Genomic DNA, 23373 nt, shown 5'->3' on the forward strand with positions numbered 1-23373 from the left:
CATATCATTTCTTTTTATAACATGAGCTAAGTGGCATAAAGCATTGATGCCTATCCTGCCACACAGTTGCATTTTGCAAACAAATAATGTACTACCATATCTTGGTCGATTTGTTCAGCTTGTCTGTTACTGTATTTTTATACTCCTAGCTTTGACCTGTCAGTCAAACCATCTGCTGGACTGCTTCTCCTGGCGTCTGCCGCTGCAACGCCACCAGATGCTAGACAGCGTAGCAGTAATTCCGTTGTTCTTCTGCTCCATCTGCCGACTTCTTGGCTCTGGTTTTGCAAATACTAATTATTTTGATCAATTAATTGGCTGCCCCTTCATCTTTGGTCTATTTCTGAATTTGCCCTCCATTCGGTCTGAGGCCGGAACACGACAATCATTCTACATGATCATGACCTAGTTATTCGCTAAGGATGCACACGGACCAAAGCAGTGCTGCAGCACACGAGACTTTTCCCCCCTTTTCCAGTTTGTTGTGATTGCAAATCTCTCTACATCACCTTTTCTCTCCCCCCCTGAACATCAGAAACAGAATGGTGAGAGCTTTTTTCATGGCCCCTGTAACAGTACCAGCTCCCTTTTCCTCCTCTCCTCTGCAGATTCTTTGGTTTGCTCCATCCATTGTTGCTGTTGCTTAAGCCTTTCACTTTAACAGACACTCGGAGAGAGGCATAGAGACGGTGAAAGGAAGGAAGGAAGGAAGGAATCTCTCGTGTTTGTATCGGGCTCGCTTTCTCTTTCTTCTCTGCCTGTTCACTCTTCAGTGCCCGTGCTCATCAGCTGGGCCTGTTGTGCTTGGATTGCATGAATGACCCGTCTCAATCAGAATTCAGAAGAGGGAGGAAGAGCTGAGCTGAGAACTGGCAATCATCAGCTCAAAGCTGCTCGCCTTTTCACCACCCTTGCACCCTATCTATCAATCTATAATGTTGCTGTGACCTTGTCAGTCAAGTGGCAAATGCTACTCTGCTTGTACCTCCAATTCATCACAAGCAGTAGCGATTCTTTTTACGCAAACAACATTCAAATGGTTTGGCTTTTTTTTTAAAAACAATTGAAATGGAGACCTGGCTAGTAGTTTGTTGTTCCTTTGTGGACAATGCGACAGCGGCATTCCAGATCTGCCTACAACTGCTTTGCTTCTGCTAATCTCTTCATTTGGATGGGCTGATGGGACCTTAACCTTGTTCGGTAGGGTTCCTTAAAAGCATCATGCTTGGAAAAGCCCAAGCATACGCAAACATTTTCATGGAGTCCAAATCTTTGTTTTGAACTTTAAAGCCAAGCAATGGCGAGACGCAGTTGCGTAGCGTGGAAGAAGATGATATGGCATGGCAGATACAACAGAGAGGTCTGCTACTCTGCGTTGCTTTGCGTAGCGTGGAAGAAGAAGATGGTATGACATGGCAGATGCAACAGAGAGGTCTGCTACTCTCCTCTGCACTCCACAGTCATTACAGGCTCCATGGACTGGGAATGCGAGGTAGGTGGAAGCAAGGGGGCGGTATGGTATGGTCAAGCGGTGTACTTTGTAGTGGAATCAAATCTGCCACCAAGTCAGTGCCACCCTTGCACCATTTACTACTCAGCAGTCAGCACTGTACACTACCCTACCCTGCACCATCTGGAGCACTAGCAGCTGCAGCAGGCACTTCTTCACAATGAATGGAGCAGCTTTGAGAGAGATGGAGAAGAATGGAGCAGCTTTGAGAGAGACGGAGAAGAATGGAATGGAGGAGGAGCTGCAGCTGGAAACAAAGAAGGAAGTACCAACAAGATCCACAGCTCAAATGAGAAATCTTTGCTCCAAGAAACCAAAAAAATTGGACAGGAAAAGAAGGGAATACAACAGCACATTGCATCCTCACAGCAATCCACAGCACAATGCTCGCTCATCTTCGCAAGCAAAGAAACAAAAGAATGTTGCTTTGATTTGTTCCATCTCATCTCAGTGGCATCTGCTGCATCAGCATCACCCCCTGCACATCTCCTGCCTCTCCTGCGTCGCCTCGCCGGCGGCCACGGTGGAGGCCCTGGGCGTGTTGGACACCGAGTAGAACACCACGTCGCTCACGCTCCTCCTCGCCGAGATCACCATCCCCTGCGGCTGGAGCTGCTGAGACCGCTTGCAGTGCGCGATGGCCCCCTGGATGGCGCCTTCCTCCGGACCGGCGCTGCTGCTCCGCTTCAGCGCCGGCGTCGCCGCCGCCCGGAAGAACCCGTTCGCGTTGCCACACGACGGCGTCGACGACGAGGAAGAAGACAAGGACGAGGACGAAGAGCACAGCGGCGAGATCCCCGGCGCCGCCGCCTTGGTCGCCACCAGGCGCACCCGCCGGATGATGCCGGAGAAGGACTTGCGGTGGCTGCACACCACCTCCTGATCCAGCACGCTCCCCCTCGCACTGACGCTGCCGTCGACAACAATGTCGCTCGGCTTGGCCAAGAAGAAGGACCTGATGTACTCCCTCGACGCCCACCGCTTCACCACCTTCAACCGCTTGGACCAAGACGGCTTCTTGGCTGCGCACACCTTGGCGGCAGCGTCACCCTCCCCCTCCGCCGCCGCCTCCCTCTTCAGCCCTTGCACCGGCAGCTGCTGCTCCTGCAGCAGCCTCTGCACGAGATGCAGCCGCGGCGGCAGGTGGAGCGGGAGCAGGTTGCCCTTGTAGAACAGCTCGTCCGCCGGCGACGCGAAGGCCTCCTCCCTGTGCTTGGTGGCGACGCCGGCGCTCTGGAACTCGAAGCGGGGCGAGGAGGGCGGCAGGGGCGTGGCGGTCGGGGCGAGGTCCATGTCGATGTAGTCGTCCTGGATCACCATTGCGGGGGGCCTCGCCATTGCTGCCACGCCAATGCCAGCTTTGGAGGGAGTGAGGGTGGAGAGGGGATTGGAACTTGGATGAACACGGCGAGGCGAGCCTGAGAGATGAGAGATGGTTTATAGGGTTTTGGGGTTGGGGGCAGTGTGTGACAGTTTGTTTGTGTTGTCGGGCAGGGCAAGGAAGTTACTGTGATCTGGCCATGGCAAGAGGGAGAGGAGTGAGGCTCTCTCTCTCTCTCTCTCTCTCTCTCTCTCTCTCTCTCTTCTCTTCTCTTCCAATAGAAATAGAAATAGAAATAGAAATAGAAATCAGGATCATCTTTAGGCTGTTGCTTGGCTCTTTTTGGGTTGGCCATAGAAATAGAAATGGGTGTGATGATGGATCAGGGATCATCTTTAGGCTGTTGCTTGGCTCTTTTTGGGTTGGCCTTTTATTAGTTTTGGGTTTTGCCCCCTCGTCTTTCTTTTTTCCTTTGATGAACTGTTTTGCTGTTAGGAGGCAAGCGTGATTTCAAGACCAGCTGCCGCTGATGCATTCTCTAATCTTGCTCGCCAATGACAAAAAGGAAGGAGGGGGGGGGGGGGCTACATTGCCGCTTCTTTTATTCCAAGCAATCTTCAGCTTATGCACGTCTATGGCAACTCTCTGATCCGAATCAGCATCTGCATTTCTAACTTTTTTAGTACTAGGGTACTCCACATTGCCTGCTCTCAGTCTCAGAATCTTGTGGTGATGGCAGCGGTAAAACTGTGAATTGTTCCGGTTGCCCATTCCATGCTGCAGCGCAGGCAGCCTTGAAACGTCGCAGCTATTCAATTGAATGCGATGCCGGGCTGGAAGCAAAGGCAAGCAGTGAGGGAGGGAGGATTGGCTCGGCATTCCAGGACAGAAAGGCGGTCAAAAAGACTTTGAACGGTTAAAGATGCAGCACTTATTAAGACGGGACGGTGGTAAATGTGCTGTATTACAGTGAGTTAGGTCCCGTTGGATTGGATGGTAATAGGCTAGCCCTAAGGGCTTTTTTTTTAAGACTAAAATTCGATCGTGAAGAGATTTTTTTTTTCTTTTAATGCTTTAATGGTTTTTATTTACGGTTCCTTTATGATGGGATTCTCAACGTCATTCCTTTCAAGACAAGATTACCTCTCTTTTCTCTTCGCTATTCCTCTCGAAGAGAAGCTGTTAGAGATGAGAAAAAATAAAGTAAATACGAACAGAAAAAAGGAATCGAAAAGGGAACAAAATGAAGGAAATATGGTTAAGGATGGTCTAAGCTTTTTCAAAGCCTCAAGCCTTGCCGGTGGCAGCACACCAACCAAACCACATCACCATGTTTGAGAGAGAGATGTTTGTGTGGTGTCTCTCTGTCTGATGCCCCTCTCTATCTTCTCTCACAAGGGAAGGGGAAATGCTGGCCGCCAACCGGAGATGGGTTTGTTCATTTCTTCTCTTTATCCCTTGGACTGATGTTATGCTGGGGTTAAACTAAACATGCTTTTATTTTACGGATTTACTACGTTTCAATCAATTGAAATTATAACTTTTTTCATTTGACGCGTTGTCTATCCGATCGTATGTCTGTCTTTTGATCTGTACTCAGTCAGGAATTTTTGTCTGGCATGCAACATAAAATTATATATATCTCTACTATAGAAAATTATTATTCACCAAAAAAATATTATTTTCACTCGATTAAAAATTAGCAATTCCCTTTATTTTACTACTGCTGGGGTTTGGGGTGCTTAAAAGTTGCAGGCGTTCATTCAGTCACAACTCACAAGAGGGCAGGACAGGGCAGGGCAGTTGTTTGACCAGCCTTTGGCCTTGGTCCAGTGCAAAAGGGGTTCTACCACTACCAGCTTCAACTGTGGACTGGGAGGGAGCTCAGCTCTGAGCCCAAAGGGAACCCTAGATATGTGTGCACCCTGCAGGGTAGTGGCTGTGTAGGTGTGTGACTCACTCCCAAACACTGCAAAATCACTTGTTTAGTAACCTGAGGCCCTGAGCCCATCATTTTTTAGTGTTAGCTTAACTCATTGTTTAAGCTGAATTGCTATCAACTTAAGAGCAAGAGAGCACTCCTAGTACTGTAACTACTACAACTAGTATATATATTACTAGTATGTGTGTAGGGATCAAGAGCTGCTTCATCTTTAGTTTATTTGTTTGTGAAGACTACTGTCAGGGGTTAGCTCAGTATGGTAATGATTCAGCCAATAAGATTGAGATTGCACTAGGATTAGAGATCAATGCCAACGCAGTTAGCAGCAGCAGCCTGTAGCTTTGGAGCTAAACAAGATATCTAGAACACTTTTGCTGCCCTCCGTTCATTTCAAGCAAAATGTTGTAGCGCCCAAGTAACATAATGGTACTTGCTACGAGTGCAATTTAGACCCTGGGAACTCACTTTTCTTTCATGTGAGTTTCTCGATCTGCTGGTCTATAACCAAAATGGTCTCTCTCTTTTTTTGCCAGGTTTAACATAGGGACACTGGAAAATTGAAATCCGGAGTTATGGCCTTATGAATCCTTCTGATTTAATCAGTGAATGGTGGGATTTCTACAAAAGAAAAAACTGCATTACATTAGTATTTTACATGCCCTACGAGAGTAAAAGTGGAACCTAGATAAGTATATAATGCTGTGATCTGATGAGATGTCCGTCATAGACACACACACTCACAAGGCTATATATAGGAGTATATCTCAATTTCTAGCTATTAGCAGCAACAGAGAATCATTATAACCCGGAGAGAAGAAAGCCTAAGCTATGGAGTGTGCTAACTCGGCATCGTCTCCTAGTCCTATCTCACATCTGGCCTCTTTGCTACAAGCATATATAGGAGCTGAATTCGATCGATCAGCATGCAGCTCTCAGAGCCTTTCCTTCGTTCCATCCCTTTCTTCCTCCTCTCCTCTTCAATTCACGTTGACGTGACCATCCATCCGCTTGTGCTGCTGCTGCTGATTCTTTTTTTTAGAGAGAGAGAGAGAGAGAGAGAGAGAGAGAGAGAGAGAGAGAGAGAGAAGATGAAAAATGTGAAGAGGGCCTTTATTTTGTGTGTTGGGCTGATTTCGTCCCACAATGTAGCTGAGGCCGAAATAAGGCCTCTCTCCAGTTGTGGTGAAGAATTGGCTGATGATTACACACACGTATGGTATGGAATGGATTTCAGCTATTCATTCATTCAGATGCTGAGACACTTTGAATCTTTGTTTTTTTGTCTATATTCATTCATTCTACTGCAGCAGTAATCTTTACAAACTCAGATATAGACTCCAAAGTGTCCACGTCGGATGATGTGTCCTGCTTCATAATCATAAAAAAAGGCATCACAAGCAGTGGACTAAACTCATCACGCTACGTACACTGCTGACAAGAAAAAGAGAAGCACGCAAAGTCACGAATTCAGCTGCCCTTGTGTTGTCGTGTGGTCAAGTACTGCAAGACAGCTCTGCTGCCAAACTTGAAGCACCTTACCTTCCCAGCTATTTAGAGATCTCTTCTCCTAATTCGATGTTCACACCTCCTAACTGTACTCTGATTCCTTCCAGCCCAACACCAATTCTTGCAAGCATCTCATCTCATCCCAAACTGTACTCAACTCTCCCTATGCAGATCTGAGCTGTCTGTCGAATGAAATTAATCAACTTGACTTCCTACCAAACTGTGGTCAGAGGCACATGCTTGCCCGTCTGGACCTCACCTCAAGAGGGACGAATATTTCTCTTTTGACAATCTTCTCGGCATGCATGTTACTCCATTACCTTCTGGTCGATTTAGCATAGTTTTCTAGCACTAGCACCATTGACAACTGAAGATAATCTCCTGCATGTTACTCTCTCTCTCTCTCTCTCTCTCTCTCTCTCTCTCTCCCTCTCTCTCTCTCTCTCTCTCTGGGTTCTCGGTGTCATCTTGTCACGCTGTGATTGGATACTGTTATATGACACTATATAGTATATAGTTAGCAGGAGTCTGAGCTGAGCTGAGCTGCTTATCAGTTGGATAACAAACAAACAGGAACAGCTCATAGTTAGCGGCAGCTTATCTCAGTTGGATAACCTCCAAGTGTCAGTTAGCACTACTATAGTCCTGCCACTATATATGAACCGTCACTTAAATTTAAGCATCTCTATCGCTGTCACCCTAACAAAACACGGTTAGCCCAAAAATCAAGGGTCAAGTGCGACCAAGTGGAACGCACAAGTTGGATGTCTGCCCCGTTTAGCTAAGAAAGAATAGATGCAGAGACGCAACACTCGCTCGCGCACATGGGCCATCTATCTCTCGATCTGCCGCGTTTCGTCGTTTCACATCGCAGGATTTCCTTCATCTCCTCTCCGTCGTCGCTGTAAAAGAACAGCGGCGCAGATTAGGAGCGATGAGTCCATCGACGGCAGATTCATCATTCGGCAACAGATCGATGGGCAGATTTTGCAACATTCTTTTATTTTTCCACGACCTGTTTGCGTTTTTGAACCATGCAAAAGATTCAGTCTCGCTCTGCTCAGAGTTTTTCTTGTTTTCAGTCAGGAACCGCCTTCGTTTCCTTTGGGTTCTCTGTCTTTTTTTCCTAGTACTCCAGTTGCTTTCTGGGCGGAGTATAAGAGGACAGCAGAGCAGGGAGGAGCGGCGCTGTGTGTCATTGTCTGCTAGCTGCACCGGCAACCGCCATTGCTTTGCTTGCTTTCTTCCAGCTGGTTTTCGTTGGCGCCCAGCACAGCCTGCCAATTTGGCTGATGTGCCGTGGTCTGTTGTATTGGGATGTTTTTAAAATAATATTGTTTTAATAGATAATTGCAAAAATAGATGACTGTCGCTTCCATGGGTTTCGAAAAGGGAGAGAAGTCATATTGTATTGTTTATTTTGTATACTGTAGGCAGTTTCTTTTTTTTTTTTCTCCATTAAGTTTGCCACCATAGAACTCCACCACCGCTAAGCCTTCTTGCTCAACGTTATCCTTCGGCTCGATTGATAGCCACGAGAGGTAATTTTTTTTCTTTTTTTCTTTTTTTTTTCTTTCATTTCAAAACAATGTGGGCTAGCAATTAGAGTAGAATAAGGATTGGACATGTTGACCTAGGGTTTAGACATGTGGATCTAGGGTTTTGAAATATAGATATTAGAGATTTATCGGGATTTCTAGAAATGTAGAAATTATATGTAGAAATACATTTAGAAATTATTTTAATTATAGTAATCATTATTGATATTGATGATATTTTTTATTTTATACTTTGTAACATTTTTTAGTAAGCGTACCATTTTGGTCGACATTGTTAAATTAGCTTATCCAAATTAGTATAATGTTGGATTAGGGATGTCGATAGTAGTATTTAAGAGTATTTTACGGGGATGGTTACATCAGGCAATGTGATTTCAAGGTAGACTTGAGCAATTTTAAGTATGTGGACAATATCTTCAGTGATTCGAAAGATATACAACCAGGTGAAGTGTTTGGGTGGCTACATAATTGCAAGTTAGTCTGTCACAACAACGCTTTGCAATGAAGGTTATGATTCCTAGGAAGCGTGAAACCGGGTGGTAGTGGGAACTAATGGAGGTCAAATGTTTGAAGCAATGGAATCAATTTGTGAGTTTGGGGTTGAAATGGGATTTCTCCATGTGATGCGTGTAAAATGGAACGTGGTAGGTGCCAATGGTTCAGGTTGAAACACAAGATTCGGATGACGAAGAATATGAGGCCTCAATGCTTGTTGATCGGGGGGAGAAGGGTGAGACAATTGTTGACTAGATGGAGATAGATAACAACGAGTTCCACATCTTTTTGGATGGCACCACTAGAATAGAATGGGACATGGGTCCCGGAGCAATGGAAAACCTGACAGTTAACGATGGCCGCCATTCATTTTGGGAATATTGTGATTGAGGTGACGAAATGACAGATGATCCATGACAAGGGGCATTTGTAGTATGTAGTAAAGAGATAGGCTTTCTTAGAGAAGAGGGAGTTTAAGTAGTAATTTCTAACCTAACGATATACAACATCAAGTGCACAGCTCCAGGTTGTATGTAGCAAGTGCATGATTATTGGCCGAAGTGTGACAATGTATAGGTAGTGTCTATTGTGGAGTAGCCCTCTTGCAATTCAGAGATGACTCTTGCCTCCCACAGGAACATGACTGCATCATTTGCGACTAAGGAGATGTACTTGAGGTCGTGAAGAAGATCGGTACACCATGTTCGCAATAATGTATGTTATGAATAATAGATTTGGGTTCAAGATTTTATATGATATGGTCTGAAGAGCAAAGCAAAAGGCATTAGAGAAAACGTTTGTGACATATCATGATTTGTACCACAACTTGCATTACCTACTTAATGTTCTTCAAGCAAGAAACCCATGCACATGCATTGCAATCCATGACTTCGTGAATGCAAAAGGAGACATGGTCCTTCGATGTGTTTCTGGTCATTCAGCCATATGATTGTTGCATTCAGACATTGCCACCTAATGTTGTGCGTGGACAGTACTTTCTTAACAAGTAGTTACAAAAAGACAGATTCTTACAACGATCGAGATAGATGACGAAAATCAGGTTGTGCATGTGGATAGTTGGTTGTGGCATATCCTTGAGTGAACGTGAAAGAAACAAATATATTGACGATTTCGATGGCTTTAAAGGAAACACGTCAGGTCTACAATGCTATTTGCATCAATCTAGCAACATCTACTTAAGCTCAAGTATATAAGAAGCTAAAGATCATACAATATATGCCAGACGAACTTGCCTTAATACATGATCACTACATTTTAGCTAGGGCCCTAATAATCCACGGCAGGAAAATGAATAACAGGACGTTTAAGGGTGTCTATCAGCTACATACTCAAAACCTAATTGGCCCATCTTATTCCTTTGTCAATTGTCATGTTGATATCGACTTACCCCTACGCAGAAGGGCATAGGTATATACAACAATGACACGAAAAATGGAATCTCACTTTTTTTTTATATCACTGGCCGAGCACATTTCCCTGTTCTGTAAAGCAGCGTAACAAAATTCCGATATATTTTAAAGGCAATTAACTCTTTTCAAGATAATCAGAATGAAACAAAAGAGGCGGATTTGAAGGATTTGGTCAAGGCTAACATGCATGTCCTTCCCCACAAAAATCAAACATCCATGATGGAGAAACATGTGACCACACTGCCATGTGCCTGCATTTTCCCAGATAATCATGCAGGGAAATGTGCTAGGCCAGTGATATCAAGGGAAAGAATGTCGCTTGCTTTTGTGGAGAATTAGAGTAGTAGAATAATTCTTACTTCATATGAACAATTAAATCATTTGCATTTTTCTTAAAATTCTTCATCTTGAGCTTCACTTGTGGTCAACATTCCAATACTAGAAAGTCTCACTAGCTGTGTGGTAGAAACATATATAAAGCTCAACTTGTTGATAATGTGACACTATTTAAATTTTAATCATAATTTAGATAGATCATGCTGTAGAAAAATAATGAGCTTCGAAAAGCGTGTGATTGATCGAGCTCTCATCACGGCGCAAATGGCTCCAAAAGAGAACAGCTGGAATAGGTAATTAAGGTTTGTACACCGTAGAGAATATGATTAATTGGGGGAACAATTAACAAATAGCTGTATACTTGAGTACACCTCATATATACAAAACAAGCATAAAAATATTGAAGCCCGTGTTGCACGATTCCAACAAACCAAAACGGCCGTACCGACCAATTAAAAATGCAGAAAAAAGACAAATGAATGATGGCTTCTCTCTCTTTTGCGTTCTTATAGTTTCTTCATTCATTATGATTGAATTGTCTATATGTTATTTCTATTTGAAAATTTGAGTTTCAACGTCGACATAAAGCAGGTATATATGAATGACGAGGTTGTAAGGGAAGCTTGAATGTCTGGTTTTTATTTTTCAGAGTTTCATGCTTCGCTATGCGGGCGCTAGTCCGGTTGGCAAGGACGGTGCTCGCACGGCGTAAGAGCTCGAGCCAGTCCGCGTTCGAGCCCAAAGATTCGTATGGGCATGCACGGAGCTGATGTGCACGGAGCGGCCTTGCTCGACTCTAACTAAAAAAAAAGCTATAAAAATAGATGCTACTGTTAAAAAAAAAAGAGTGTCATGCTTAAATGTCTACTAATCAAATAACTTCCTTTCTTGTTAAATAAAAATATTACAAACTCCAAAACAAATAAATGCAATACCATTTACACCATCCATCCCAAAAAGAAAAAGAAAAAGAAAAAAAGAAAAAACTTGATACATGTATAGCACACATATTACTAGTTGGATGTGAGGATACGAAAGCGAATGTAGCCACATGAACTGATGGTTGGAGGAGGAAGTGATAAACCAATTTACTTTTAATCAACGAAAAAAATGTTTTTTTCTAAAAAAGAAAAATATCTGGAAGAAATCAAGGACTAGAATCACTTCTTGGGAGCAGTAGTAGATATGGCTCATTTTTCGAGGTTTGTTAGGAATGGGCAATCTTGTCGTGAGCAAGTTTGTGATCCCTAGCATAAGATTATTCCAGGCAATCCCTAAAAAATATCTCATCTATAATAGTGTAAGTTTCTATGAAATTTTTTGTACGTAACGTAGTTCAGCCATATTTTACTCGATTTGGGAGAAATTAGCTTTGGTCATGTAGCGACTGTATTTCTAGCTTGTTATTCTTTTTATTATACTAATTCTACCGTTACAGTCTCGCCTTCTTGACAAACTCCGAACTTATTAGTAGATAACTTTGAAAATCAAATTAAACCTTAAAAAGGGGGAAATTTCATTGGCTTAAACACGATTATTTGTTTAAAGTTCGGACAGAAATAAATAAATAAGAAATATGCTAAATTTTTAGATGTCTAAAAACAGAGCTCCCTTCAGGTGACGTCTCAAAACCGTTTGAGCCCTATCTAACACGTAAAACTTTATCTTCAACCTTTGATTATTTCTTCTATAGTGTGTTTCTCTCTCATACTATTCACCCGTGCAATCGACCTACATCATCTTCGTCGTCAGATCCACTGTCATCGTCCACTGTCAGGCTAACCAATCTAGTTTCAAGGTCCATCGTTGCTAATCTTGTCAGCCCGTGGCTCCGACTACGCCACGGCCATCTTATGGTACTATCGTGTCGTAGCCCATCATTCATCTTATGGTCATCCTAACCTTTCTTTAACCCTGGAGTCATTGCTGAAAAAAAAACTTCAAACCATAATCTCTCTTCTAAACTCACCAGGGTTCACACGATTTCAGCCGCGTGGAGATTAGAAAGCGTGAATAAATAAACAAAACCCTCATTTGCGTTAGCATAATTACGCGGCGGATCTAACGGTAAAATAAAACAGGAAAGCTAGTACAAAACTCGTGCTCCCCACTCGCCTTTTTCTCTCCCTCCCTCCCTTCCTTCTCCCTCTCTCTCTCTCTCTCTCTCTCCAGCCGCCACCTTTTTTTGTGCCGCATCGTCGGTGACCTCACCGCCGGCGACGGGACACAGCAAGCCAGGGTCTACTTCCACAGCATTCTGCTCTCGTCGAGAGGCGTCGCCCTCCCTCTTCTTCAGCGACCTCTGCCGTTACTGGACTGGCGTCGAGTGGAGCCGGAGGAGATCCATCCGTGCTCCTTGGATCCGTTTCTGCTTTTGATGGTAAGTATCCCCGGCTTGCTTGGACGTGTAGTTCTAGGAGTTGGTGTTGTTCTTGGGGCTCTTTGGGTTGCTGTAACTGTGGCTGTGAGCAACCAAATCCAAATCTTTCTTCCTCTCCATTCGTTTAGCTGCGGATCTGATTGCTGCGTGGTGTGCTACGAGTTCAGTCCATCCACCCGTACTTCGATTAGGTTATCCTTCAGCGAGAGAGATCAATCTACCCAAGGCGCTAGTGCAGTTTATTGTCCAAAAACTTTTGGGAATTCAAGTGAACCTCATGCCAACAAATTTTGCCTTTTTTTTCTTTTTAGGAACCACGGCTCAATTTGATCCTGTCTCTGTTCTTGCCTATTAGATTACAGATGCCCAGTTTTTTTTCTGAGGGAGGAGGTTACGGTTTTGCATACCATCTGAAAATTGTGAACATGCTTTGTTACTCAGGTCAACATCATGATGGCTCCTTCGGGGAGGAAGGAGCCGCAAGTTGCAACCTTCATCGTGCTATGCATCTTGTCGTCCATTTGCGTCTGCAAAGCGCAATTCAAGCCTGCTGACAGCTACCTTATTGACTGCGGGTCCACCAAGAGCACGACGGTCGGCCAGAGGACCTTCGCTGCTGATGGGGCGTCTCCGGTGACGGTGGACACCTCCCAGGAGATTCTGGCTGGTACCTCGGCAAATGGGGTGGCCTCTTTCGATAACTCGGCGCTTTACCAGACCGCTCGCATCTTCACCAGCCCGTCGTCCTACACTTTCCCGATCCAGAAGCAGGGCCGGCATTTCGTCCGGTTCTACTTCTTCCCCTTTGCCTACCAGAGCTATGATCTTTCACTTGCCAAGTTCACCGTGTCTACTCAAGATGTGCTCCTTCTTACTGATTTCCAACAGCCAGACAAGACTGCACCGTTGTTCAAGGAGTACTCATTGAACATCACCCGTGATAAGCTTGTGATTTCCTTCAAGCCGTCGAACGGAATTGCATTCATCAATGCAATTGAGGTGGTCTCTGTCCCAGATAATCTCATCGTCGATAACGCCCAAATGGTCAACCCTGTGCAGCAGTACAGCGGTTTGTCTACACAGCCACTGGAGACGATGTATCGGGTGAACATGGGTGGTCCAAAAGTCACTCCGGATAATGATACCCTCTCGAGAACCTGGGTTACTGATCAAAAGTACCTATTGAACCCAGATGTGACCAAAAAGGTTGATTATGGCAAGGATGTCAACTATCAAAAGGGCGGAGCAACTCAGCTGACTGCCCCCAATATTGTGTATGGTACAGCTGCCGAATTGGCAGCATCAAATACTTCCAACGCACTTTTCAACATGACATGGCAGTTTGATGTGGATGCCGGCTTCAGCTACTTGATAAGGTTTCACTTCTGTGATATAGTCAGCCAGGCACTTAACCAGCTCTACTTCAATGCATATGTTGGGAGCTTCTCTGCGCAGCAAAATAATCTGGATCTTTCAACAATATCTGGGAATCAGTTGGCTACAGCTATCTATATTGATGCGGTTCTTTCTTCTAATGATGCATCTAGCAAGCTCAGCATCAGCATTGGCCCATCGACATTGAACAATGCATTGCCTGATGGGATTCTTAACGGGCTTGAGGTTATGAAGATGAGCAGCGGAGGCTCTGCTTTTACTGTTGGGCCTGGTGGTGCAAACAAAAATTTGGGTGTGATTCTTGGTTCAGTCCTTGGAGCTGTTGGACTACTGATAATTGTCCTTGTCCTTGTACTTCTTTGCCGGAGGAAAAAGACTCTGGAAACGCAGCATTCAAAGACTTGGATGCCTTTCTCTATCAACGGCCTTACCTCACTCAGTACAGGAAGCAGAACTTCTTATGGTACTACTCTTACATCAGGGCTGAATGGAAGCTATGGATACCGCTTTGCCTTTAGTGTGCTCCAAGAAGCGACTAACAATTTTGATGAGAACTGGGTCATTGGAGTTGGAGGTTTTGGGAAGGTCTACAAGGGAGTATTGAGGGATGAGACCAAGGTTGCAGTGAAGCGTGGAAACCCAAAGTCCCAGCAAGGTCTCAATGAGTTCCGTACAGAGATTGAACTCCTCTCGCGGCTGCGCCATCGCCATTTGGTGTCTCTGATTGGGTACTGTGATGAAAGGAATGAAATGATCTTGGTTTATGAGTATATGGAGAAAGGGACTCTCAAGAGCCATCTTTATGGCTCCGATAACCCCTCACTCAATTGGAAGCAGCGGTTGGAGGTTTGCATTGGAGCAGCAAGGGGACTGCATTATCTTCATACTGGTTCCGCAAAGGCCATTATCCACCGCGACGTCAAGTCTGCAAACATATTGCTTGATGAGAACCTCCTCTCAAAGGTTGCTGACTTTGGGCTGTCAAAGACTGGGCCTGAGTTGGACCAAACTCATGTCAGCACGGCAGTGAAGGGTAGCTTTGGGTATCTTGATCCTGAATATTTCAGAAGGCAGCAGCTGACTGAGAAGTCAGATGTCTACTCTTTTGGTGTTGTTTTGCTTGAGGTCCTATGTGCAAGGCCGGTGATTGACCCTACACTTCCAAGGGAGATGGTGAACTTGGCAGAATGGGGAATGAAGTGGCAGAAGAGAGGAGAGCTGCAACAAATTGTTGACCAGAGAATTTCAGCCACCATCAGACCAGATTCTCTGAGGAAGTTTGGTGAAACAGTGGAGAAGTGCCTGGCAGATTACGGTGTGGAGCGGCCAGCGATGGGAGACGTCCTCTGGAACCTGGAGTATGTTCTACAGCTTCAAGATGTGGATTCTACAGTCTCGGATGTGAACAGCATGAACCGTATTGTGGAACTCCCATCCCAAGTTCAGAACATTGGGGCCCTTGAGAGCATCAGTGTGACAATGGCAGAAGCTGGAGCTTCAAATGAGCCTGATCATGACCTCTCCGACGTGTCGATGAGCCGGGTTTTCTCTCAGCTAATCAAAGCTGAGGGGAGGTAAAGGTGCATGACACGATCTGTAGGGTACTGGCGAAGCCTTGAAAGTTATGTCTTGTCGAAGTTTACCTGAGAGATCATGTGTAATTGTCTTTTTTTTCTTTTTTGTTCTCTATAATTGTACTGCACTATGGTTTCGATTTTTTACGGTTTTAGCTATTGTGAGCCTACGCAGCTACATGTTAGTAGATAGCTTGTTTCAATTTGTTTCTGGCTAAGTGCTGGATTTGAAAAGCTTAGCACTGCAATTATGCAAGCACCCAGCCTGACATTTGAATGTCTCGCTCTCCAGCTCTTGCTATCTATGTATGACCATTTTCATGTATTTTTCGTGGCAGGTCCTGCACATACCTATTTCCTACATTTGACTAACTTCACCTTTTCTTTTTCTCTTCAGTCATTTTCCTGGCATTGCTTTCTTTTAGCTCCTTACCAGTGATCAAACGCAAATATTAGCTATGAAGCTGACAAATTGTTTATTTGGCCATAAGCGTGTTTAAGGCTGGAGCTCTAACTGTGAGATTTACACAAGCTACTTTGGTCAGTTTGCGGATCAGGCCTACGATCAAAGTTATCATATGCATAAGAGCTGACTTGCTGCTTCAACTTATGATTTCAGACTTTACGAACGTTTTACTATGGCCTCAAATTATTTGCAGACACTTCATGGTCAATTTATTTACCACCCAACATTTCTTGTTAAATACTGTTGCAGAAACATTCCAGGTTACTTCTGAGAAACAATGGAAAAGAAAACATTCAGAGATATCACAAACTTCTCCGGCTGCTAACGTTGGCCATCAACTCCTTCTATTTCTCCCTCTTACTGAGAACCGATATTATTGATTCCTTGGCTGAGTGCTTCAGAACTATCGATTTATTTCAAATGGATACAATGTTACGTTCTGCCATGAATTGGATAGACTATATCGACAATATGTATTTATCAGAAAGGCTTTAGCCTTCCTAAATCATTTTGCTCATCTGTTCGTTCTGTCATGTACTTACAGTACCACAGATGAGTAGTAGTTTTTTTTTTATTCCAAACCATAGGTACATAGTACATACCATGCACTAAATTCAGACCTACACCTACTTATAAGGTTGTCATACCAGGAGAGCATTTTTCCATTTTTTGTGTGTTACCTCAAGCCAATGACACGAATTTTCTGTACCCTTAGAATTCAAATCTGAGTTCTTTGATAACAACCAAGCAGTCACAATGAGGAAATAGAATCAGATGCACAATAACAGTAAATCAGAAACAGCCAGCTACCTCCGCACGCCACAGTAATGTATAACTTTTTGCATCCCTGCTTCACATATTGCAGCCAAAAACTGGGAAGTAGCATACTCAATACTATATAATTCACAGGATAACAGGTTGCCAACTAACTACTAAAACTTAAGAACAAGGCAACTAATTTGTTTTTGTTTAGCATCAGGAGAAAAAGGGAGAAAAAACAGCAAAAGCTTTTTCTGTATTGAATAGTTTGCTGTTAACATCCTTTAGCGACCACCTTTACATGATCAGAACAAATTGATTGATTTAGTTACTGAGGTTTGAATGATGTTAGTCATTACTCGCCCTTCTGCTTCCTCGATCGCCTCTTGTGACCTGAAGGGCTTGAAAGCCTGCCCGCAAACTTGAGAACCTCATCGATCAGCACCACCGGGAGTGCAACCAGCAAAACCAGCAGCCACTCGTTCAAGCTGAGCGGCACGATACCAAACACCGTGGCGAGGAATGGCACGTAGAGGATCAAGAAATGGAGCCCGAACGACACCAACATCGCAAGGAGCAGCCACGGGTTGACCCAAGGAGGCATTCTGAGCAGGCTGGTGTCTTCAGAGAGAGCATTGAGCGAGTTGAACATCTCAATTGCCACCAGGACAGACAGAGAGAGCGTTGTTGCCTTCACTTTGCCAGCCTGGAAGTACTCGCAGGGGTTGTCGAAGGTGAAAGTTCTAGCTCCAGCAGTGAAAGGTGCAACCGTGAAGTTGTCCCAAGTTGAGCACTGCCCCCAGTTTGAGAGCTGAGAGTAACTGACAAGAGAGTGACCATCTCCAGTGAGGTCGATGCCCATGAAAGATCCATGTGTGTACCAGATGACAAAGATGCCAACAGTGGCAATCCCCACATAGAGGCCAATGATCTGCAGGCGAAGTATAACTCGTGAGAAATTATCTCAAAAGATAAGATTCTGAAAAGACAAACAGAAAAGAGGGAGTAATACAAATCTGAGAGGTCATTTACCAGGTAACGGAACAAAATCCAGGGAGTTATCAGTGAATCATCGCTCCTTCTTGGTGGCTTCTTCATGATGTCCTTGTCAGGTGGATTGAAACCTAAAGCAGTCGCAGGGGGACCATCGGTGACAAGGTTAACCCAGAGAAGTTGAACAGGTATCAATCCCTCAGGAATACCCAAGGCAGAAGTTAGGAATATAGAGGCAACTTCACCAATATTTGAGGAGATCATATATCTGCAGCAGCCAAAAAAGATGGTCAGAATCCCCAAGGAGAACAAACATCATAGCTGGTCCAACTACCAAACGCATAATATGAAATGTCTATGCATTTGCAATCATGTAGTTGTGCTCCACCCAGGGGGGTTTGCATTATCAACTGACGAGAACTACAATGTATGCAAGAAAAACAAAAAATGCCAATTGTGAACCATAATAGAAACAAGCTCCCAAAGCAGACCTTATGAAAGCTTTCATGTTGTTGTAAATTGATCTTCCTTCACCAACTGCAGCAACTATAGTACTAAAATTGTCATCAGCTAGCACCATGTCAGAGGCCTCTTTGGCAACCTAAAACATATAAGATTTGTCAAAAAGAAAGTTCAAATCATAGCATGACGAAGTCATAGTCTTGCATTTTGCAGAAGCTATTTTGCAGACGCCACTCTGTCTCTGGTCCCTTTCAATAAAAGCAAGCATTGGAAAACCTTTGTCCAAAAAAAAGGGTTCTTTTATAGGCTCTCAAGCAGAAATAACAGAACAATTCAAAGGCCAGTAGGTTTCTATCCAGGAAACTTCGAAAAAAAGCAGTTTGGGTACAATCTAAGATGGAAAATTAAATATATACCTCAGTTCCTGTAATACCCATTGCAATACCAATGTCAGCCAGTTTAAGAGCAGGGGCATCATTGACTCCATCTCCAGTCATAGCAACAACTTCACCATCTTCTTTCAACAGTCTCACAATCTCTTGTTTGTGCTTAGGCTCTGCCCTAGAGAACAGAAGGCCACCTTTCCTTCGCAGCAGTGTCTTCTTGTCCTCAAGTGCCATGAACTCCTTCCCTGTAAGGCTCTTTAAGCTGATATCCTCGCCAGGTGAGAACACACCTATTTCACAGCATATAGCCTCAGCAGTTTCTTTGTTGTCTCCTGTTATCACCATAACACGGATGCCCGCAGCTCTGCAATCTTCAATTGCATCAGAAACCTCTTCCCTGGGAGGATCCTGACATAGTTAAGACATCCATGAAAAAGAATTGTTAATGTTGCAGAAAATCGAGTGCCGACAAGAGGATTTGGCACATTTTGCATATATACTGTTAAATCCAGGTCCCTGTGGGACAGGTTTCTGCATATTTATACTGTGAAGAAGAAAGTAGAAACAAAATTTATTCAAAATAGCCCAAAGTAGGAGCATCATCTTACCCTTAGGCCAACAAGACCAGCAAATATTAGTTCGGTCTCAATTGCTGCATAATTGGCTGGGTCCAGTAAAAGCTTATGAGCAGGATGGTTTTCTCCATTGTATGTTGCAAAGTCAGCTAGATCCTCCTTGTACGCAAAACCAAGGCAGCGCAAAGCTTTGGTTGACATTTCATGGAGGCTTGCCAAGATAGTTTTCTTTGATTTCTCATCTAATGGCACAACCGAACCATCCTTCAGTTGAATGTGGCTACTTCGCTCAAGCAACATTTCAACAGCTCCCTGACATAAAGGATACAACATCAAGCACTCTGAATACCAATCCAGGGAACATGTGATCAAATAAAGTTATATTTAGAAAAGCGGGGAAAGCTGTACAGGAAATCTTTCAACAAAGGGATCGGTGCAAAATGTCAACAACTAAAAATAGGGAATCGTCACCTTCACGAGTAGGGCATTGCTTCCTGAACTGGTCTTCACAATGACACCCATTGATTTCCTCATGCGGTCAAATTCGAGGGTGGCAATCCTTTTGGCAACATTGTTCCACCATCTGCAGCAGCCTGTCAGCAAAAGACATTGCAATTCACTCGTGTGAGAGTCGTTGCATGCATTGATTAAGCATCAAATATTAGGAAGGAAACAAAAACTAAATTAGGCACGAAAGCATGTATTTATTACCTAATGTATCAGATGGGTCCAAGGACAGTCCATTCATTCCTCCGGACAGACCCATTTTCTCAACCAGAACCTAGAAGAAACCAGAAAAGGAAGTTAGCATGAGCGCTAAACAACACACTGTTTCCCAACCGCAGTCTTGTCCTGTTTGGCATTGGACCAACACATGTGAGAAACACTACTTTCAGTTGTCTGTTGTAACCGTACCTAGACTGTTTATAGCATGATCATTACATTTGTAACTGGTTACCATACTCTTGGATTAAGACACCACAGCAGTTGTATAACTGAGAATAGGATGTAAGTTTAGCAATCCTCACCTTTAAAGCCGCCTCAGTTGGCATTCCAGTGGCGACATACTGTTGTGAAGAATGCGCTACACTGGCATCATTGCACACTGCTGCAACCTTTGCGATTGTCTCAAGGTTCGCATCCAGGCTCCTCGCAGGCCAATCCTGAATTTTCCCATCTCGGGGATCGTATGTTGTCCCGTCCACCTTGAAGTTCCTAACTTCCCCTGCCGAATTGCCGATGGCCACGAGTTTTGCCACTGACATCTGGTTTGTGGTCAATGTTCCGGTCTTGTCTGAGCAAATCACCGTGGTGCAGCCCAGGGTCTCCACACTGGGCAGCTTCCTCACAAGTGCATTCTTGGCGGCCATCTTCCTGGTTCCGAGCGCAAGGCAGGTGGTGATCACGGCAGGCAGGCCCTCGGGTATCGCGGCGACAGCAAGCGCCACGGCGATCTCGAAGTAGTATGTGCACTTCTCGAACGAGAACCGTATGTTCCTTGGCACCCATCCATCAAGCTCAAACGTCAAGAAGTACTTGACATTGATCAGCCACACCAGAGCACATACGAGGCCGATGATCTTGGTGAGCGCCTCGCCAAACTCGTTGAGCTTCTTCTTGAGCGGCGTGTCGTCGTCCTCCTGGGACGCCTCGTGGATCTGCGCGTGGATCTTGCCAATCTCCGTGGCCATCCCGGTGTGCACGACGAGGCAGACGGCGCTGCCGTTGACGACGGTGGTCCCGGCGAACACCATGGACTCCTTGGCCTGGATGTCGGTGTCCTCCGTGGGCACGGCGTGCGCGGTCTTGTTGACGGAGGCGGTCTCGCCGGTGAGGGAGCCCTGCTCGACGCGGAGCGTGGAGGTGACGAGGCGGAGCACGCGCATGTCCGCGGGTACCTTGTCCCCAACGCGCAGCTGGACGACGTCGCCGGGGACGAGGTCCCGCGCGGGGAGTGCCGGCACCCACTCGCCGTCGCGGAGCACGGCGGCGTGGTCGGACTGTATCTCGCGCAGCGCCTCAAGCGCCTTCTCGGCGTTGGTTTCCTGCCAGATTCCGACGGCGGCGTTGACGACGAGGATGAGGAAGATGACGAGCGGCTCGACGAAGGCGGAGAGCGTGACCTCCCCCGCGGAGTTGGAGAGCGCGAGGAGGAAGGAGACGGCGGCGGCGGCGAGGAGGATGCGGACGAGAGTGTCCTCGAACTGCTGCGCGAGGAGCTGCAGCAGCGAGGGGCCCGGGTGGTCGGCGAGCTCGTTGGGCCCGTGCGCGCACAGCCTCGCCGCGGCGTCCTCGGACGAGAGCCCCCGGGACGCGGAGACCGCGAAGCGCGCCTCGCACTCCTCGACGGAGCGCGCCCACGCCGGGAACTCGTCGTCCACCACCGGCGCCGCCTCGCCCATCGTCGTCAGTTGACGATCCCGAAGCCGCGATCTTTCACACGAAGGCTCAATCTGCCGCGGCGGAATTGGGGTCCAAGACGCGATTTTGGCGGCAGGGAATCCCCTTTATCCGGCCACAAAAGCCGCGACGAAGGAAGACGCGATCTTTTCTGTTGTCGTTGGCGTGCGGTGCCTGGACTCCGGACTCGGCAAACAACCAATGCCTCGGGGCTCTCGTCGCGTCGGGAACACAACCAATCAATCAAGTGAACCCGCGAAGACGCGACGGGAATTCTGTCGAGTCCCGGCGCCGCACGGAAGCCACGACGACGCGGCGGCGGAGGAAGGCCGCGCTCTCGAGTCACTCACCCTGCCCGCCTCGGTGCGCGCCGACGAGCGGAGAGGAAAGGGAAGAATTTGTTGGGTGGTGGGGGCCTAGGAGAGGAGGTGGCAACTGCATGCGCGCTGCTCCCTCTCCTCTTCCTGTGCCTCTGCTCTGCTGCGAGTCGAATGAAACGCGAGGGGAGGGGGTTCAAATACAGCCGGGGGCTGAGGAAGGTGGCAGGAAGCTTCCTAACAGTAGGGGTGACGGCTGCGCGGCCACTCTCAACCGCAACCGCAGCAGTGCTGCTGCTGCTGCCACCGCCGCCGCTGCCGCCGAGGCGCACGCGCCGCGGATTGATGAACGCGTTCGGTGGGGGCGACAGATGGCGCGAGCGTCGCGTCGTGCAAAAGAATCGGTGGCCATCTGTCACGGCTGCTTCTGCTGCTACCATTGCATTGCATCGTACTGCGTGCCTTCGAATTGATGCCATAATTAATCCAACCCTCATGTTTGATGAACAAATTAGTCCAGGTAATAAGTACTCCTCCGCGTCGTTGTGATAAAAAGTAGTATATCATTGGATTCCTATTTGGTTGGAAGCATTTAGTTTCGACACCAATGGAAAGAGATTGAATTTAGTTTCAGAGACTGCAATGGACGGAGATAGAATTTAGTTTTGATTTGGTTTTAGAGACTGCAACGGTTAGAGATAGAATTTAGTTTTATTTTAGTTTTAGAGACTGCAACGGTTAGAGATAGAATTGATTTTAGTTTTAGAGACCGCACCAATGAAACCGCAGCCGGACCGAGGAATATACGGAGAGGCTGAGACTCAGACAGACGAAGCTTCCTGGAGGCTTCCTCCTCCTCCATGAGACCATGAGAGATGAGACAGGACAACGATCGACGTCATTAGCCACCGCGATGACGACGATACTTTAACTCCCCAGTTGCTGCTCTCAGGCGACTCCAACAGAGCCAGCAAAAAAAAATCAGCAACACTGTACGTGCTTTTTTCTCCGCTCCAGCCATCAGATGCTAAGGTACTCTCAATACTGTTTATAAATATTGATTTATGGTTTTGAAAATAGAGGAAGAGTAATAAAATGTAGAAAATATAATAGTTGTTTGAGATAAAAAGATAAAAGATATTATAATAATATTAAGAGATACTATAATAATAATATATAAGATAAATTTTTAAGTAAGTGGAGACGGTCTATAGAGTTGGATTTTGGGGGCGCTCTGAAATTGACCACACTTCTTCTTCCCTGTGGGCCCAACAGCGATGACGACGATAGTTTAACTCCCCGGTTGCTGCTCTCATGGAGTTGAATTCTGGGGGCTCCGGAATTGACCACTCTTCTTCTTCTTCTTCCCTGCGGCGTTGACCTCAAACTTTCTTTACCTCCCCTGTGGGCCCACCAGCAGTGGCACACCAAAGGCCATTTTGCTGTAGGCTGTACACACGCAAAGGCGCCGCTGCGATCTCCATTTCTTATTCTTCTCTCTTTTTTTACACCTCGTTGTTGGCACCGCTGTGGGTGCGGGCCCACGAATAAGCGATTGTGCTGTACA

At 45.8% G+C, this 23373-nt stretch overlaps 3 protein-coding genes across 3 annotated transcripts; 1 reads left to right on the forward strand and 2 right to left on the reverse strand.

Moving 5' to 3' along the window:
* Positions 1 to 1685: 1685 nt before the first annotated feature.
* Positions 1686 to 3066, reverse strand: LOC133928313 (probable membrane-associated kinase regulator 4). Its single transcript, XM_062374579.1, has one exon. The coding sequence runs from the start codon at positions 2846 to 2848 to the stop codon at positions 1982 to 1984; it is 867 nt and encodes a 288-aa protein (XP_062230563.1). The 5' UTR covers positions 2849 to 3066; the 3' UTR covers positions 1686 to 1981.
* A 9153-nt stretch (positions 3067 to 12219) lies between these two features.
* LOC133928315 (receptor-like protein kinase HERK 1) lies at positions 12220 to 15809 on the forward strand. Its single transcript, XM_062374584.1, has 2 exons — positions 12220 to 12479; positions 12921 to 15809. The coding sequence occupies exons 1-2, from the start codon at positions 12477 to 12479 to the stop codon at positions 15450 to 15452; spliced, it is 2535 nt and encodes an 844-aa protein (XP_062230568.1). The 5' UTR covers positions 12220 to 12476; the 3' UTR covers positions 15453 to 15809.
* Positions 15810 to 16739: 930 nt separating this feature from the next.
* On the reverse strand, positions 16740 to 22207 carry LOC133928316 (calcium-transporting ATPase 1, endoplasmic reticulum-type-like). The gene is made up of 8 exons (XM_062374585.1): positions 20118 to 22207; positions 19801 to 19870; positions 19561 to 19682; positions 19123 to 19401; positions 18545 to 18922; positions 18158 to 18267; positions 17706 to 17934; positions 16740 to 17604 (listed from the first exon to the last, which is right to left on the reverse strand). Exons 1-8 carry the CDS (start codon positions 21489 to 21491, stop codon positions 17029 to 17031), a joined length of 3138 nt encoding a protein of 1045 aa, XP_062230569.1. The 5' UTR covers positions 21492 to 22207; the 3' UTR covers positions 16740 to 17028.
* Between the last annotated feature and the right edge of the window lie 1166 nt (positions 22208 to 23373).

This window comes from Phragmites australis, chromosome 9 (genome assembly GCF_958298935.1).
Source record: "Phragmites australis chromosome 9, lpPhrAust1.1, whole genome shotgun sequence".
Classification (NCBI taxonomy): Eukaryota; Viridiplantae; Streptophyta; class Magnoliopsida; order Poales; family Poaceae; genus Phragmites; species Phragmites australis.